Source organism: Typopeltis vanoorti, chromosome 11, assembly GCF_054136105.1.
Source record: "Typopeltis vanoorti isolate ZY-2024b chromosome 11, IOZ_Tvanoo_1.0, whole genome shotgun sequence".
Taxonomy (NCBI): Eukaryota; Metazoa; Arthropoda; class Arachnida; order Uropygi; family Thelyphonidae; genus Typopeltis; species Typopeltis vanoorti.
Window position 1 is genome coordinate 45,728,750 of NC_143559.1, and position 17,136 is coordinate 45,745,885.

General features: G+C 33.4%; 1 protein-coding gene and 1 long non-coding RNA gene across 2 annotated transcripts in view; one reads left to right on the forward strand and one right to left on the reverse strand.

The window, feature by feature from the left end:
- The window catches only part of LOC150101498 (uncharacterized), a 110,679-nt gene that overhangs the window by 69,828 nt on the left and 23,715 nt on the right, over positions 1-17,136 (reverse strand). The window lies entirely within an intron of this gene.
- LOC150101500 (cytochrome P450 2J2-like) overlaps positions 1-17,136 on the forward strand; it is a 44,547-nt gene that overhangs the window by 19,782 nt on the left and 7,629 nt on the right. The window contains exon 5 of the mRNA XM_090400736.1: positions 16,543-16,658. Within this exon, the coding sequence (XP_090256862.1) occupies positions 16,543-16,658 (116 nt within the window). The remainder of the gene's footprint in view (positions 1-16,542; positions 16,659-17,136) is intronic.

The window sequence follows — 17,136 nt, forward strand, 5'->3', positions numbered from 1 at the left end:
GAATTTGTATACCACATCAACGACACAGAATGTGTTCCTTTAAATTTACACATCTTATTTGAATAAAATATTATTTACAAATTGTATTTACTGAATCTAACATACAGAAAATAAATATTTGAATAAATTGAAAAATACATCAAAGGTTCTTCCCATGCTTGTGGAATTGCCATCATGTGGTTTTTGTCAATGTGACTGTCATCTAAAAGTTAATTTTGCATTTGGTAATCGTTGGGAATTTATTACTGTAGTAAAATTAAGGGTTGCTGATTTATTTTTTTGAAACCAATTCATATACTTCTGAGCATTAATAAAAGCACAGAATCTTTCGTTATGTTTCAAAAAGCATTTAAAAGTACACATTATGTTTTCACGTTTTGAGCATCCAATTTCATTTAAATCAAGAACAGGCCTCACTATTAACCTACTTAATATTTTTGAGCTTTCTCTTCCTTTGGTGAGAAATATTTGAAATTTACATGTTGATTCTATCATCCAATTTCTTAGTTTGTCCAGTGATAGTGAACCAATTTCCCACTTCAGCTGATTGTTCTATTTTATTAACCAAGAATTCTGTTTTTAACTCTATCAGGTAATTCTTTCTAACTACAAGGTGATTTGTCAATGCATATCATACAATAATTCCATGAGAAATACAAATTTCTTTAGGAAATAAATTTGAAGACTTATTCAAAAGAATTTCACAATCAATTACCCCAATGGTAACTGACAATTCATATTTTTCACCCACTGTCGATTTTTAATAAACGTTTTCCTTAATTCTTCTTCTTCTTCTTACATTACTTCATATGGATCCATAAATAAATAGTTATTTATTATTATTATTATTATTATTATTATTATTATTTAACTGATTATTAGCTCTGATCATATATTTTATGTCAACTTTCTGTTAAAAATTCTAAACAATCAGAACTTTTCACATGTGTTATCTGGAGAGTACAAACATTTTTTGAATAGCAAATTTTAAGAGTTAAAGTCACGTTTTGGGTTCAATATCTGCTATCTCTCTGTAAAACAACCAAATTCTAACAGTTCGGATTTTCGATTATGTGAACGAATTATTTTCAGATAACTCAAACAATCTCAATAGGTAGCATTAGACAATTTCCAAAATAATCATATTAGTTTTCAACACTTTTTTTTCGTTCCTGGCATTAATTTCACAGTTGTGATTTTTTTAAAATAATTAAACAGAAGTGCATTAAGATATAAAGTTGTAGATTTAAATATCAAGTTCTAATCAGAATAACCGAGGAAAAATTCACTGTGGAAAAACAAAACAACAAAAGTACATATCTTTGTTCATTTTAGTTTACAAATGAATATTTTATTTGCTGAAATGCTTTTTACAAGTATATTCACTGAGAAAAATTCGAAACATGTAATTACTTAAAAATATTTCACAATAATTAGTTTAGACTCAACATTTTCCAAAGAGTTCAATGAATAAAATTTTTGTAACTCACTGTTTCTTGGTTACATTACATCAAAATTGCTGGTCATGCAAAAGAGCTTTTAAATCAGATACGATGGTAACCACATTTCCATATATTTGATATTCAGTCAGTCTGAAAATGAAGCCATGCCTCCGTAAATATTCTGTATATTCTTTTGTCAGCAAATATACACAAACAGTTTTTTTAAAATGTTCGTAAATATCCCAAAATCAGGAATCTTTATCGAATTGGATAAAATCTTGAAAGTCTAATTTTACCATAGATGAATTTAAATGATTAGTGATAATTTTCCTCATGATACGAATAGATGGTAATTCAGTTTCCAAAAATAGTAAATGATTATCAATGTCATAAATGTTTGGTGAAAATCTCTCAGCTTCTCAAAACTAATAGAAAAAACTTTACTTTCATCAGCTCCTGTATCATCAAATATTAGTTCCCCAACTTGGCATTTCAGAATATAACACTCACTGAGTTCCATGTCTTAGTCAACTCTTTTTTGCTAGCCAAGGATATCAGACCACTTCCTGCATAATGTTTCCAAAGTGATCATGGATAAATACATCACAATGTATGTGTCTTCTAAAATAATAATCGGTTTCCATCCTTTTAGAGCTATGTGAAGAGTTTTGCCCGTGCCATTTTCCTGAAGAAAGAAAATTTCAATGAATTTTGTGACCATTATTTTACTTTACTTTCCTGGATACCAATCACCACAACACAACATGATAGCTGCATGGGATGAACAAATTGCCATAACTGCAAAGACACTTGACTTGTTTGTTTTTCCTTATAGTACTGTTTACCTGACCCTTAACTCTGACCTTTCCTTCACAAAAAGAAACTTTCATGCAAATGATTCATGGACATGTTTCTACATGCTGTTGGATATGATGTTGATGTGAGATTATCTTACTTTCAGACATCATAGGGCAAATCTTATCTCTGTGGCTCAAAGGGTATTCCATATTATTTGTCCTTATTATGTTAAGTATTTTATCCTCAAAAGGTGTTTTTGATGTTAGACCATGTGACTATTTCTCTCACTCATAAGTAGGAAATTGTTGGGATGGGAAAACAAAAATAGCATTAGGTGGTGGAAGTGTAAAGGTTGTCAAGTGGGTGACAGAGCTCTTCATTGCAATGCTCCACACCTGACCCCATCACCCCTAATCTCCCCCCCTCTCATACAGAAGATGTCTGCTCAGCTTAGTGGAGATGAGTGAGCTCAACTTTTGTGGATATCTTTTAGTGATGCCACAAAAGACCTTGAAAATTTCTTTCTTCAGGAACATAGCACGAGACAAAACTCTTCACATAGCTCTAAATGGATGGAAACTGATTGTTATTTTAGAAGACACGTACATTGTGATGTATTTCTCCAGGAACACTAGGGAAAAGTTACTCAGGAAGTGGTCTGATATCCTCGGCTACTTGGCAAGAGGAGTTGATTACAAAATGGACCTCAGTGAGTGTTATATTCTAAAATGCCAAGATAGGGAACTAATACTTGATGACACAGGAGCTGATGGAAGTAAAGTGTTTTCTATTAGTTCTGAAGAAGCTGAGAGATTTTCACCAAAAATGTACGACATTGATAATCATTTACTATTTTTGGAAACAGAATTACCATCTATGAGTATCATGGGGAAAAGTATTGCTAATAATTTAAATTCATCTATGGCAAAATTAGACTTTCAAGATTTTATCCAATTTGATAAAGATTCCTTATTTTGGGACATTTACGAAAATTTTACAAAAACTGTTTATGTATGTTTGCTGACAAAAGAATACACAGAATATTTAGGGAGGCATGGCTTCATTTTCAGACTGCTGAATATCAAATGTATTGAAGTGTGGTTACCATCGTATCTGATTTAAAAGCTCTTTTGTGTGACCAGCAATTATGATGTAATGTAACCAAGAAACAGTGAATTACAAAAATTTTATTCATTGAACTCTTTGGAAAATGTTGAGTCTAAACTAATTATTGTGAAATATTTTTAGGTAATTACATGTTTCGAATTTTTTTCAGTGAATATACTTGTAAAAAGGATTTCAGCAAAATAAAATGTTCATTTGTAAACTAAAATGAACAAAGATATGTACTTTTGTTGTTTTGTTTTTCCACAGTGAATTTTTCCTCGGTTATTCTGATTAGAACTTGATATTTAAATCTACAACTTTATATCTTAATGCACTTCTGTTTAATTATTTTTAAAAAATCACAACTGTGAAATTAATGCCAGGAACGGGAAAAAAAGTGTTGAAAACTAATATGATTATTCTGGAAATTGTCTAATGCTACCTATTGAGGTTGTTTGAGTTATCTGAAAATAATTCGTTCACATAATCGAAAATCCGAACTGTTAGAATTTGGTTGTCTTACAGAGAGATAGCAGATATTGAACCCAAAACGTGACTTTAACTCTTAAAATTTGCTATTCAAAAAAATGTTTGTACTCTCCAGATAACACATATACAAATTTTACCTTTCACCACACAAAGTAAGATAAAAACACACCAACAGTATATCCTGCACCATGTGAAAACATGTCATCGAGTCATCTGCACAAAAGGTTCATTTTTGAAGAAACAGTCAGGGTAGGGCATGATATGTGAAAGAGTACTATAAGACAATACCATAGAGTCAATTGACTTTGGATTTAAGGTAATCGCTCATCCACTGCAGCTGCTCTTTTGTGTTGCAGTGTTTTGTGTTTGGTGATGTAAAAATAATGGGTGAGGCACAAAATTCTTTGAAAGTTTCTTTGTGATAAGTTCTAATTGTTTAGAATTTTGTAACAGAAAGTTAACATAAAATATAAGATCATAGCTAACAATCAGTGATATTGTAATAATAATAATAATAATAATAATAATAATAATAATAATAATAATAATAATAATAATAAATAACTACTTATTTGTGGTGCCATATGAAGTAATCTAAGAAGAAGAAGAAGAATGAAGGAAAACGTTTATTAAAAATCGACAGTGAGTGAAAAATACGAATTTTCAGTTACCATTGGGAGAATTGATTGATAATTTCTTTTGAATAAGACTTCAAATTTATTTCCTAAAGAAATTTGTATTTCTCATGGAATTATTGTAAGATATGCATTGACAAAATCACCTTATAGTTGGAAAGAATTACATGAAAGAGTTAAAAAACTGAATTTTTGGTTAATAAAATTTGACCATCAGCTGAAGTGCGAAATTGGTTCACTATCTCTGGACAAACTAAAAATTTAGATGAGAGAATCAACATGGAATATCAAATATTTCTTGCCAAAGAAAAAAAAAATCAAAAACATTAACGAGGTTAATAGTGAGGCCTGTTCTTGATTGAAACGAAATTGGATGCCCAAAATGTGAAAACATAACATGTACTTTTAACTGCTTTTGGAAACATAATGAAAGATTCTGTGCTTTTATTAATTCTCAGAAGTATATGTATTGGTTTCAAAGAAATAAATCAGCAACCCTTAATTTTACTACATTTTTGGAAATTATGGAGACAACTATCGTGTTTTAATAAAAACTTCAATTTAATATTACTAAAATTTACAATTCGACGTTTCGACTTTTATGTCAAGGTCATCTTCTGGAGCGTAAAAATATAAACAAGAAACAAGCTATACTAAAATCAGACTGGTTCGTTAAAGACACTGACCAAATACTACCACAAATGTTGGCCTGACCTCTGGTGAAAAAAAAATAAAATAAAAATTAAAAAAAAAAATATATATATAAAAATATACATCAACGCTAGAGTCCTATTATTTGTGTTGTCTAAGATATACATATATTAACATCATTCCAGCTAGTTGGAGTGGAATGGTTTCTAATACTAGCAGATTGGCTAGAGTCCTGACTTATGTTGAATCTTTCATATTAGGTTGGCTGAATGTGTGCCATCTAGATCCTTGGAATTTTCATACTATCTTTATTGTTGATATTTGGGTGGTTTATCAGGATTTCGCAGGATTCTTTAAATTTTCTTTCGTACCATGTTTTTGTGCGGTGTAAGGAGCAGGTGCTTTTCCAGTTGATTTGGTGTAAGGTGTTAAGTGCATGGTCTGAGAGGCCTGCTTCACCATAATGGTTATATTTAATGTGTCTAATGTGTTCTTTCTTGCGTATAGGGATTGTCCGTCCTGTTTCACTAACAGTAAGTTACAGGTGCAGTGGATGCAATAGACTCCAGGATGTGCTAATGGAAGGAGAGGATCCTTAGAGGAGCTGAATATGGTTTTAAGTTTAGTGGTTGGTTTAAAGGTGGCAAGGATGTTATAATGTTGTAGAATTCTGTTGATTTTTTCTGATAACCATTTAATGTATGAGATGGCTATGGTTTTACTGTAATCTAGATTCGTTTTTGTTGTGGTTTTATAGAGTATTTTATTGAGAGTATTTTTGTTATAGCCATTATTTATGAATGTGTCACTAATGATTTTTATTTCTTGTTTCAGGGATTGCTGGTTAGAGCAAATAGTTGTGGCTCTGTTTTTAAGGGTGTTAATGACTGCATATTTTTGTGCTGGGTGGTGGTATGAATTCGCATGTATGTATTGGCCCGTATGTGTCGGTTTTCGGTAGACCGTGAAAGATAGACTGTCTGAAGGAAGACGTGTAACTAGTGTGTCTAGGAACGGGAGCGAATTTTGGTTTTCGATTTCGATGGTAAATTTTATGCGTTCGTGTTGTTTGTTTAGGTGGCTAAGGAATGTGTTTAGCGTTTGTCGCCCGTGCGGCCAGATCGCGAACACGTCGTCAACGTATCTGATCCAGGTTGTCGGTCGAAGCGTGGCGGAATCAAGAGCCCTTTGCTCAAAGGTTTTCATGTAGAAGTTTGCGATTGGGGGGATAATAGTAAGCCCATGGCTGTACCTTCCTTTTGTAGGTAGAATTTGTTTTGCCACACGAAGTAACCAGACTTTAGTACGTGGGCAAAGAGGGCTGTAATGTTGGGTGGAAATTTGTTCTGTAGTAGGAGAATTGTGTCATTGAAGGGGACATTAGTGAAAAGGGCAGAAACGTCAAAATTGACTAATAAGTCGTCTTTGTCGAGTGATATGTTTTTGATTTTGTTTATAAAGTGTTGTGTGTTTTTTATGTAGGAGGGGGTATGACCTACCAACTCCTTGAGTGTTGCCTTTAATTTCTTGGCTAGGTGGTAAATGGGACTGTCTATTCCTTCCACTATTGGTCGAAGGGGCACATTTTGTTTGTGTATTTTCGGAACCCCATATATTCTGGGGGGGCAGGCGTAGTGGGGTTTGAATTTTTTAACTCACACTCCTACATAAAAAACACACAACACTTTATAAACAAAATCAAAAACATAACACTCGACAAAGACGACTTATTAGTCAGTTTTGACGTTTCTGCCCTTTTCACTAATGTCCCCTTCAATGACACAATTCTCCTACTACAGAACAAATTTCTGCCCGACATTACGGCCCTCTTTGCCCACGTACTAAAGTCCGGTTACTTCGTGTGGCATAACAAATTCTACCTACAAAAAGAAGGTACAGCCATGGGCTCACCATTATCCCCCAATCGCGAACTTCTACATGGAAACCTTTGAGCAAAGGGCTCTTGATTCCGCCACGCTTCGACCGACAACCTGGCTCAGATACGTTGACGACGTGTTCGCGATCTGGCCGCACGGGCGACAAATGCTAAACACATTCCTCAGCCACTTAAACAAACAACACGAACGCATACAATTTACCATCGAAATCGAAAACCAAAATTCGCTCCAGTTCCTAGACACACTAGTTACACGTCTTCCTTCAGGCAGTCTATCCTTCACAGTCTACCGAAAACTGATACACACGGGCCAATATATACATGCGAATTCATACCACCACCCAGCACAAAAATATGCAGACATTAACACCCTTAAAAACAGAGCCACAACTATTTGCTCTAACCAGCAAGCCCTGAAACAAGAACTAAAAATCATTAGTGACATTCATAAATAATGGCTATAACAAAAATACTGTCAATAAAATACTGTATAAAACTACAACAAAAACGAATCTAGATTACAGTAAAACCATAGCCATCCCATACATTAAAGGGTTATCAGAAAAAATCAACAGAATCCTACAACATTATAACATCGATGCCACCTTTAAACCACCCACTAAACTTAAAACCATATTCAGCTCCTCTAAAGATCCTCTCCTTCCATTAGCACATCCTGGAGTCTATTGCATCCACTGCACCTGTAACTTACAGTTGGTGAAACAGGACGGACAATCCCTATACGCAAGAAAGAACACATTAGACACATTAAATATAACCATTATGGTGAAGCAGGCCTCTCAGACCATGCACTTAACACCTTACACCAAATCAACTGGAAAAGCACCTGCTCCTTACACCACACAAAAACATGGTACGAAAGAAAATTTAAAGAATCCTGCGAAATCCTGATAAACCACCCAAATATCAACAATAAAGATGGTATGAAAATTCCAAGGATCTGGATGGCACACATTCAGCCAACCTAATATGAAAGATTCAACATAAGTCAGGACTCTAGCCAATCCGCTAGTATTAGAAACTATTCCACTCCAACTGGCTGGAATGATGTTAATATATGTATATAGTAGACAACACAAATAATAGGACTCTAGCGTTGATGTATATTTTTTTATATTTATTTTTATTTTATTTTTTTTTTTTACCAGAGGTCAGGCCAACAATTGTGGTAGTGGTTGGTCAGTGTCTTTATTGAACCAGTCTGATTGTAGTATAGTTTGTTTCTTGTGTATATTTGTACGCTCCAGAAGATGACCTTGACATAAAAGTCGAAACGTCGAATTGTAAATTTTAGTAATATTAAACTAAAGTTTTTATTCAAACACGGTAGTTGTCTCCATAATTTCCAAAAATGCATTCGGATCACCGTGCAAGCCTAAAAGAAAGGACGTAATTTTACTACAGTAATAAATTCCCAACGATCCCTAAATGATAAAACTTTCAGATGAGAATCACATTGTCAAAAACTACATGATGGCAATTCCACAAGAATGGGAATAACCTTTTATGTATTTTTCAATTTATTTATTTTTTGTATATTAGTTTTAAATACAATTTGTAAATAATATTTCATTCAAATAAAATGTGTAAATTTAAATGAACAAATTTGGTGTCGTTGATGTGTTATACAAATTTATGTAAGCCGATAACATTTTTTTCCTTGTGAAATTTCATGCCACAAAGTAACTAGAGACTTGTTTTTGGACTCAGTGAATTAGAAGTCTTATTTGTTCATTCAAGCCCTGAAATATTTCATGAAACTGCCAACTCTTGGAACTAAAAGGAATAATCAGGTATTAAATTAGTAGCCAGAATTTTAGTGGAGAAGATTTCACCTGAAAAGTTAGAATACTGTAAGAATTTGTCTATTTTACAGAGCCATTTCTTAAAAATATTACAGTCAAATAAAAGGTAACATAGAAATTAACAAAGTATATATTACGGAGCTAATACTCATTTGTAATAATAAGAAATAACTATTTATTTGTTGAGCTGGCAAAAGTAATTTCTAAAAGAAAGTGCAACAGCGAGTTCAAAGCCTGGTTTGTCATATATCTGTTACTTTAAAATACTAATGCTAAAGAAAAAAATAAATAAAATAAATAAATTTCCGTTACAGAAATAGGTTAACAGCACAAGGAACAGCAGGTAAAATTAATAGTCAATATTCGTTTTAAAAAAATAAATGTAAACATTAATTTACTACAGCAATAATTTCCCACGAAATGAAGAATGAATAATTTTAGGTTATGTGTTATCAATATCATGTGAATGCTAATCACTTAGTCATATGTAAGTATTTGAGAAACATATAAACTTGGGAAAATAATACCTTTTGAACAATACCATACTTTACGGATGTAACGCATGTCATCTTCATGAACGACTCCTTTGAAGAAAACAGCGATTTGTAGAAACCATTCACTTGGGGGGGGGGATATTGCTCATAACGACAACATAGCATCAAAGGTCTGAACTCTAAAGGGAGAAGTACTCAACTATTTCAGGTTAAAGTAATTTTACCGAAATTTCGTACTCTGTGTTGTGGTGTTGATATAAAATTCAACTATTTTGGAACATATTTTTTGGAATATTTGTATTTAGAAGAGCCATTCTGGAAAGCTGTAAGTAATTTTAAATTATCTTCAGAATTTCTAGAATACATACAAAAGGTTTTGTAATTCATATAACCGTCCGTTTATTTAATTTATTTATTTTAATATGCCGTACAGACACCAGCATATAATTAAATTATTCAGAAAATCTTGAAACACTCTCGCCTTGTAAACTTAAAACAACAAACAGTGTCATTGATGTGTTATGTATGTTTAACTAAGATCAGTTTTGAAATCACCGTGAATTCACACAAGATTTGTTTATTTATTTATTTATTGAACTTTAAGATCTTAATTTAGACAAATCAAAATATTCAGATGAATTATGAATAAAATAAGAACTTGAATTAGAATATGAATTTAGAAGAAAATACGGATACCAATTGATGGATACCAATATATAATTAAATTAATCAGAAAAGCTCGAAACACTGTCGCCACAAGATTCTACTCTTCTGTAAGACTTCTCTCTTTAACAGTAAAGAAATACCCAAAAATTTATTGGAAAATTAGTACAGCCATCTATAGAAGAAAAAAATGTACGTTTGAGTGATTTTAGCATATAATTAAATTATTCAGAAAACCTTAATCATGACCACCATCACGACTCTACTCTACTCTAAGAATTTCCAGCCTTTAACAGGAAAGAAATAGAAATACCAAATAATGTATTGGAAATTTGAATATACATCTATAGACAACCAATTAAAACATGACGACAATGATGGATGTGTGTCACCCTGGGAAAATTTTAAGATATCTTATCTCAAAAACATTGCCCACAATTCCAGAGCCAAACCAAAACATCATGTGATATCACAGAGAGACATATGTTTCCCAGAAATTTCCAAACACATAACCTCATGATTCTTATCTCTAATTATCACCCACAAGGCAATAAAAGAACCCAAAACACCACATGATATCCCGGACAGATGAGGGCTGCATCGAAATTCCAAACATTCCAAAATCTATAATAAAAAACATCCACGTCACGATTCCTTATCTTATCTTGATCTTGATCTGGTCAGAAGTGTCCTGCCAATCACGACACGATTTCTTATACATTAATGTATATCCCTGCCATTCAAAACAACAACATCACTTTTTTACAAATAATAAAATATGTCACTTATTTACCATTAACAAATGATGTCCCTTATCTACATCTCATAACAACTCCCACCCACGTCATGATTCCTTATTTTATCTTGATCTTGATCTTGTTCAGAGTGTCCCACCAATCACAACATGAATCCTTATCTCTACCATCACCCATAATTCCATATGCGAACAAAACAAACAACGTGACGTCACACACACATATGCCTCAGGGAAATTCCAAACATTCCAATCTCATGACGTCACGCCCACAATGACGTCATCTTCTTATCAACCAATGACATCGCGATTCCTTATCTTATCTTGATCTTGAACCTGTTCAGAGTGGTTACCCTACTACTGCCTTCACACCATAGAAGACAGCGCTGACAGCAACTTGACCTGGCAATGGTTAAGAAATGGAGCACTAAAGATAGAAATAGGATCGGTAATTTTTGCAAGAACAGGCCATTAAACCAACGTTATGAAGGCAAAAAAAAATTCAAGAAGACAGTTAATGTAGATTGTGCAAAGAAAATGAAGAAACGTCAGACCACATTATAAGTGGAGACAGCAATACCGCACAAATCGAGAATCGTAAAAGGCATGATAATGTAGCTAAGATAACTCAATGGCATGTATGTAAAAAATGTGGGTTTAAATTATCTAAAGACTATTGGAAGTATAAAGTTCACCAGAAAGCTGTTGAGAATGAAAAAGCTAAAATACTCTCTGATTTCAAATATCCAGAATGATTTCAAAATCCATTTCCAAAGTTTGGAATGTAATACACTCGATATAACAGTGGTCGAAAAAAAGTGAAAACAAGGTTCTTAAGTTTATCGAAATATCAGTACCAGGAGATAGTCGGATTGACGACTAAAAATGCAAAAATTACAAAGTATCACTATTTTCAAGTCGAAGTTGAACGAATCTGGCAAAAGAAAACGAAAGTTGTTCCCATAATAATAGGTGCTGTAGGCGCCATCCCTAAAATACTGAAAAAACATCTAGAAGCACTCGAGGTAGATGGATTAAAAATTGGGCAACTGCAAAAGGCCGCTTTGAAAGAAAAAAGTGAAAACAAAGTTGTGCCATGTTCGGCACAGCTTTTATTTTCACAAAGTATTTCCACAACTCATATGCCCTTCGGTAGGGCTCGAATTACTGGAATATAACCAGCCTTTTATTTTGATGAAAATTATATTTTCATTTTATATACATATATATATATATAGAAACTATTTTACCTTGAATTTATTATACATTAAAGATAACAAGAAATTTTATTCTTGGTTTAATCCTTAATCAGCTACTTGCATATACAGAGGCTAATGACTTCATATCAGTTGCCCTAGTATGTATCCCATAATATCTCATATATATCCCATATCGTGGTTTTGATTCAGTACTCATAGCGAGCCAAGTGTAGATTTAAATGTTTATATTTATGTGCGTGGATATTTTATGTATTTTTTCCGGTTAACGTGTAGAGTACATGAGCTCGCGGACAACGACCAAGAGCACGGTTTTAACTTTTTGAAGTGGGGAGGATTTGGATATGGCGTGTTTGTATCCTTGTGTTGGTGTTTGAGAGGAATTCGTTATTGTTTCATGTGTGTATGAGTGTGTAATATTCCTCTAATTTTCTGTCTCTCTGTAATATTTATATAGTTTTTAGCTCTCTGTAGGTCTCTGGTATCTCTCTTGGAACAGCAGTTTGTTGTTCATGTCAGGTAAGTAGAAACTTTGGGTGTCTTTTCCGTAGTAATTATTATACTTATATGTTATGTAGCTTTTTGACTGTGGTCTTGTTATCTGATATATTGTTCTGGTTACCCTGTAGGTTGGAGTGAATAATGTTTTAGCATGACTGTGTAGTGGCATAAGTGTTTCACCTTGAATATTTTGTGTTGTGTCCTTATAAGTGTCAGATCTTGTCTTGGTTCAGAGAATATCAATTTTACCATTTAATTCTGCAACGATTGTAATATATATTAAGTTTGTAGTCTGGGCAGAATATTCTTGTTCATACATACGTACATATTATTTGCAATGCACATATGTGTAACAAATACATAAATAGACACAGATTCTATGCATAAAATACATAATGATAATTATTATCAGGTACTAAGATATTTAATACATTTTTTTATAAATGTAAATCATGATATATGTTTAACTAGCTAAACATTTATTCATAATATTTATCATGAGCATGATTCCGAATTCATCTATCCATACTCATACATTTCATATAAGTATACGATACATATTCATATACATATACAGTATACTAGTACAATAATCTTAGCAGTATAATTAACGTTTATTTTGTTTTTCACATCTTTTAGTGCTTTGCTTATATGAAGATATTTTAGATATATAAAAGAATATACCATTAGATATACCATTTCAGTATATAATTATAATAGTAATTATTTTTATATTAGATATTCATGAGTTTGTGCTTAAAACTATTAATAATTATTGTTAGCACGTGCACGAAAGTACTGATATGTGTACAGTTAATGTATTGTAATTATTCCATTTCTGATACATTTATTGCAAGCAAAAATGATGTTCATTCATTTAAAAAAATAGATGCCATTATATTAATGGCAGATAGGCATAATAATACCAGTCTTTAAGAAGGGAGACCAGAAGGATTGCAGTAACTATCATGGCATCTCTCTCTGCTCAGCCTGCCTGGGGAAGTGTATGCTAAGTGTTCGGAAAGACTGTGCAGGAGCATAGTTGAGTCAAAGTTCCAGGAAGAACAATGTGGCTTTCGTCCTGGTAGAAGCACAACTGACCAAATCTTCACTTTAATGCAAGTCTTTGAGAAATCTTGGGAATATGCCAAGAATCTCTACACATGTTTCGTGGACTTGGAAAAGGCATATGACCGGGTTCCTCGGGATAAACTTTGGCAAGTAGTACAGGAGTATGGAGTGAATGGCCACCTATTAGCTGTCATCAAGTCCCTGAATGAATGCCCAGAGTTTTGTGTCAGGGTAAACAGCACAAAATCTGAACCTTTCACAGTCTCTGTTGGCCTCTGCCAAGGGTGTATTCTGTCACCCCACCTTTTCATAATATTTATGGACTGGATTGATAGGCACAGCTGAGGCAGTGAGTGTGTCAGAATTGGAAGATGTAGAATTGGACGTCTGCTTTTTGCAGATGACCTAGTTCTGCTTAGCTCTTCCACAGATGACCTCCAGCTGACCCTGGATAGGTTTGTAGCTGTTTGTGCAGACGCCAGAATGAAGATCAGTGTGGCTAAAACTGAAACATTTGTGGTCTCATGACAACCGTCCCAGTGCACTCAATATATAAGTGGAGACCCAATGAGGCAGGTGGAGAAGTTTAAATACCTTGGTTCCATATTCACGAATGATGGAAAATGGGATGTAGAGCTAGATACTCGAATTGGGTTAGCAAGCTCAATATTGCGGGAGCTTGGCCGTTCGGTAGTATTGAAGCGGGAGTTAAGCCAGAAGGCAAAGCTGGCTGTCTTCAATACAGTCTATGTCACCATCCTCACCTATGATCATGAGAGTTGGGTAATGACCGAAAGAATGCGGACACGTATCCAAGCGGCTGAAATGAGGTTCCTTCGAGGGGTTGCAGGGCTGACAAGACTCGACAGAGTCAGAAGCTCTGCAATTCGGGAAACCCTCAATTCTCAACCGCTGCTTTTCCGTGTTGAGAGATCACAGTTACAATAGTACGGGCACCTGGTCAGAATGCCACAAGAGAGGCTCCCTCAGTAGGCCCTCTTTGCCAAACCAGAGGGTGGGAGGCCACGTGGAAGGCCAAGGACTCGCTGGATAGATTATATCCAAAACCTTGGGTAGACACATTTGGGAATCCAACCAGAACACCTGAGCATCGTGACCATTGGCAGTTCCTCTTGCAGCTGTTCCCCCCCCCCCACACACACACAACCCAATTAGGAAAGATGGGCCTTGAAGATGAAGAAGAAGAAGATATTAATAGTAGTAACTAGTGTGACATTCTTGCGGTATATTTACAATTTTGTTCACATCTTTTGAAGTCGATCTTTGCTTATATGTTTTAGGCGCCCTTCGAGTACTAATAGTTTTTGCATGTGGCTACTTTAAGAACAGGCATTTTTATTGCCGGGTGTTGATTATGGGGCAGAAAGCTCTCTTTAGGACAGCATATGAAGATAAGGTCTATAAACTGTATGGCACTGATCCGCTACGAGTCTTGTGACCTTTCTTGTGTGGGTCAGATATATATAAATATAATTAAAAATTATGTATTATAATTATATTAAGATAATAATACTTCAGTATTAAATATTTGATAATAATACTTCATTATTATATAATTGATAATAATTCTTCAAAATTAAATAATTTGATAAATATGTGTTTTATTGATATTTGCTATTGAGAACGTTTAACAAGGGTATAAAAGATGATCAGGTTAAAAATATTAAGTTGCTAGCGAGGGTGCCTAAGTAATATGTAATTTATACGTCTATTACTTTTCTGAGTCAATTTGGAATCCAATATATGCAGGCTAGTGTAGCGATAGGATATACATGGAGCAAAAAGAAATCGATCATACAACGGACTGAATAGTTTGCTTCTCAAAGGATGTTGATAACATGTAAGAAACAGATGACCAAAAATTGATTTTATCATTGAAAATGAAAAAATGACTTAAAATTGTTCTTTTTGAAACTTTTCAAGAATCTTATGAGAAATAGACGACAAACATCTAATGACCATGTAACTATTTTTATCCTTGGAATACTGTAACTTTTGAGACTGTTAGGAATAAAGGGCCATTGTAATAATTTTATATTATCGCAAAATAAAGTTGCTAATTATTTATAAAATTGCTCAGAATACCGAAGTAATCTACAAAATATCAAAACGAAACACGCGAAATTCAAAATCAAGAAGAATCTAGATTTTACTAGAAGTTTTCAAAGAATTTAAATAACAAGGTATTCAGATTATTGCCTTAAGCTGTCTCACTTAAGTAGTCGAATATTAAAACTTCATACTAAACCTACAAGCCCCTGTTCTCAACATTTTGGAACTGAGTAGTCTACAGATAAGTACTCCGAAGTAGCAGCTATGCATTTACTGCAAAGCAGCCAAAACGCGGGGTAAAATAGTAGTAATTAACTTGTGTATGTGTGTTAATTCAAATTATAGTGCGTCATAAGACATTTACAGAAACAATTACAGAAACAGAAACAATATCAACTTTTGAAAATGAAGAAGGAACATTGGAAAACGTTTACTTTACCAGCATGTACCATCCACCAGACGAAAGTGTAATCACTTTCTTGCACGAAACAGAAAACAGAAAACTTTTTTTTTTTTTTTTTTTTGCAGTTATTGATTTACAAAGTTTTGCAGGGTATCATGCTAGATTTGAAGCTAGAGATTTACAATCTTTTGCAGAGTGTCATAGCAATTTGTCCTGAACTGAAAGTGTCATTCAAGGTAAAAAAAAAAAAAAAAACATAGATCAAATCATCGCAAAAGGAATCCTCTCAGTTTGAGTCTGTCGAAACCAGAATTAATTTCATAATCCTTAACAAGAATTTTTGTTACTGACAAGTGCAGTTTAAGTACTACTCAATTACAGTTTACATATCTCTTAAAACGTATTTCTGTTTGTAAAATATTTGTTTCTGCTTATAAAACGCTGGATTCTGTTTCTTAATATATTTCTCTAAAAATATAATTCATATCGTTAAAAAATTAATTTTAACTTTTCTTTTTCAGGAATCAAGCACACTCACATCGCAAGAATTTGGACGAGGATGATGTGCGCAACTACATTGAAGGTTATCTTGTTGAAATGGAAAAAAGGAAAAATGACCCAGATAATTCCTTTACAGGTCAGTTCTGAACATGTTGAATTCATATCTAGAATACGCTGGGAAAATAAAGCTTTTAATTCTGACCAAGGGAAATACTATAAAAATATTTCTTGTAATACTTATAAAAAGATTATTTCCAAACTAAAAACTGAATTCACAACAAAGTTCTATTTCTTATTACATTACTAAGCTATATATAAAATGATTCGTGTTTTCAATTAGTTAAATGATTGTGAGAAAATCAATTCAGTATTAACATTTGTTTTTCTATCTATGCGACTTCCACTCAAGAAATATTGTAAGCTTAGAGAACATTAGAACGATCGGATATGAAGCTAGATGCAGAATGGGTGTAAAAACAGTTATTGCTTTCATAAACTCTACATTAGCTTATGATACCATATGGAAGAATGGCTTAGTGTATGAAACAGCTAAAATAATCAACTGGAAAAAAAAACCTCTTAATCTACAAGAACAATTGGTCCCGAATAGCAAA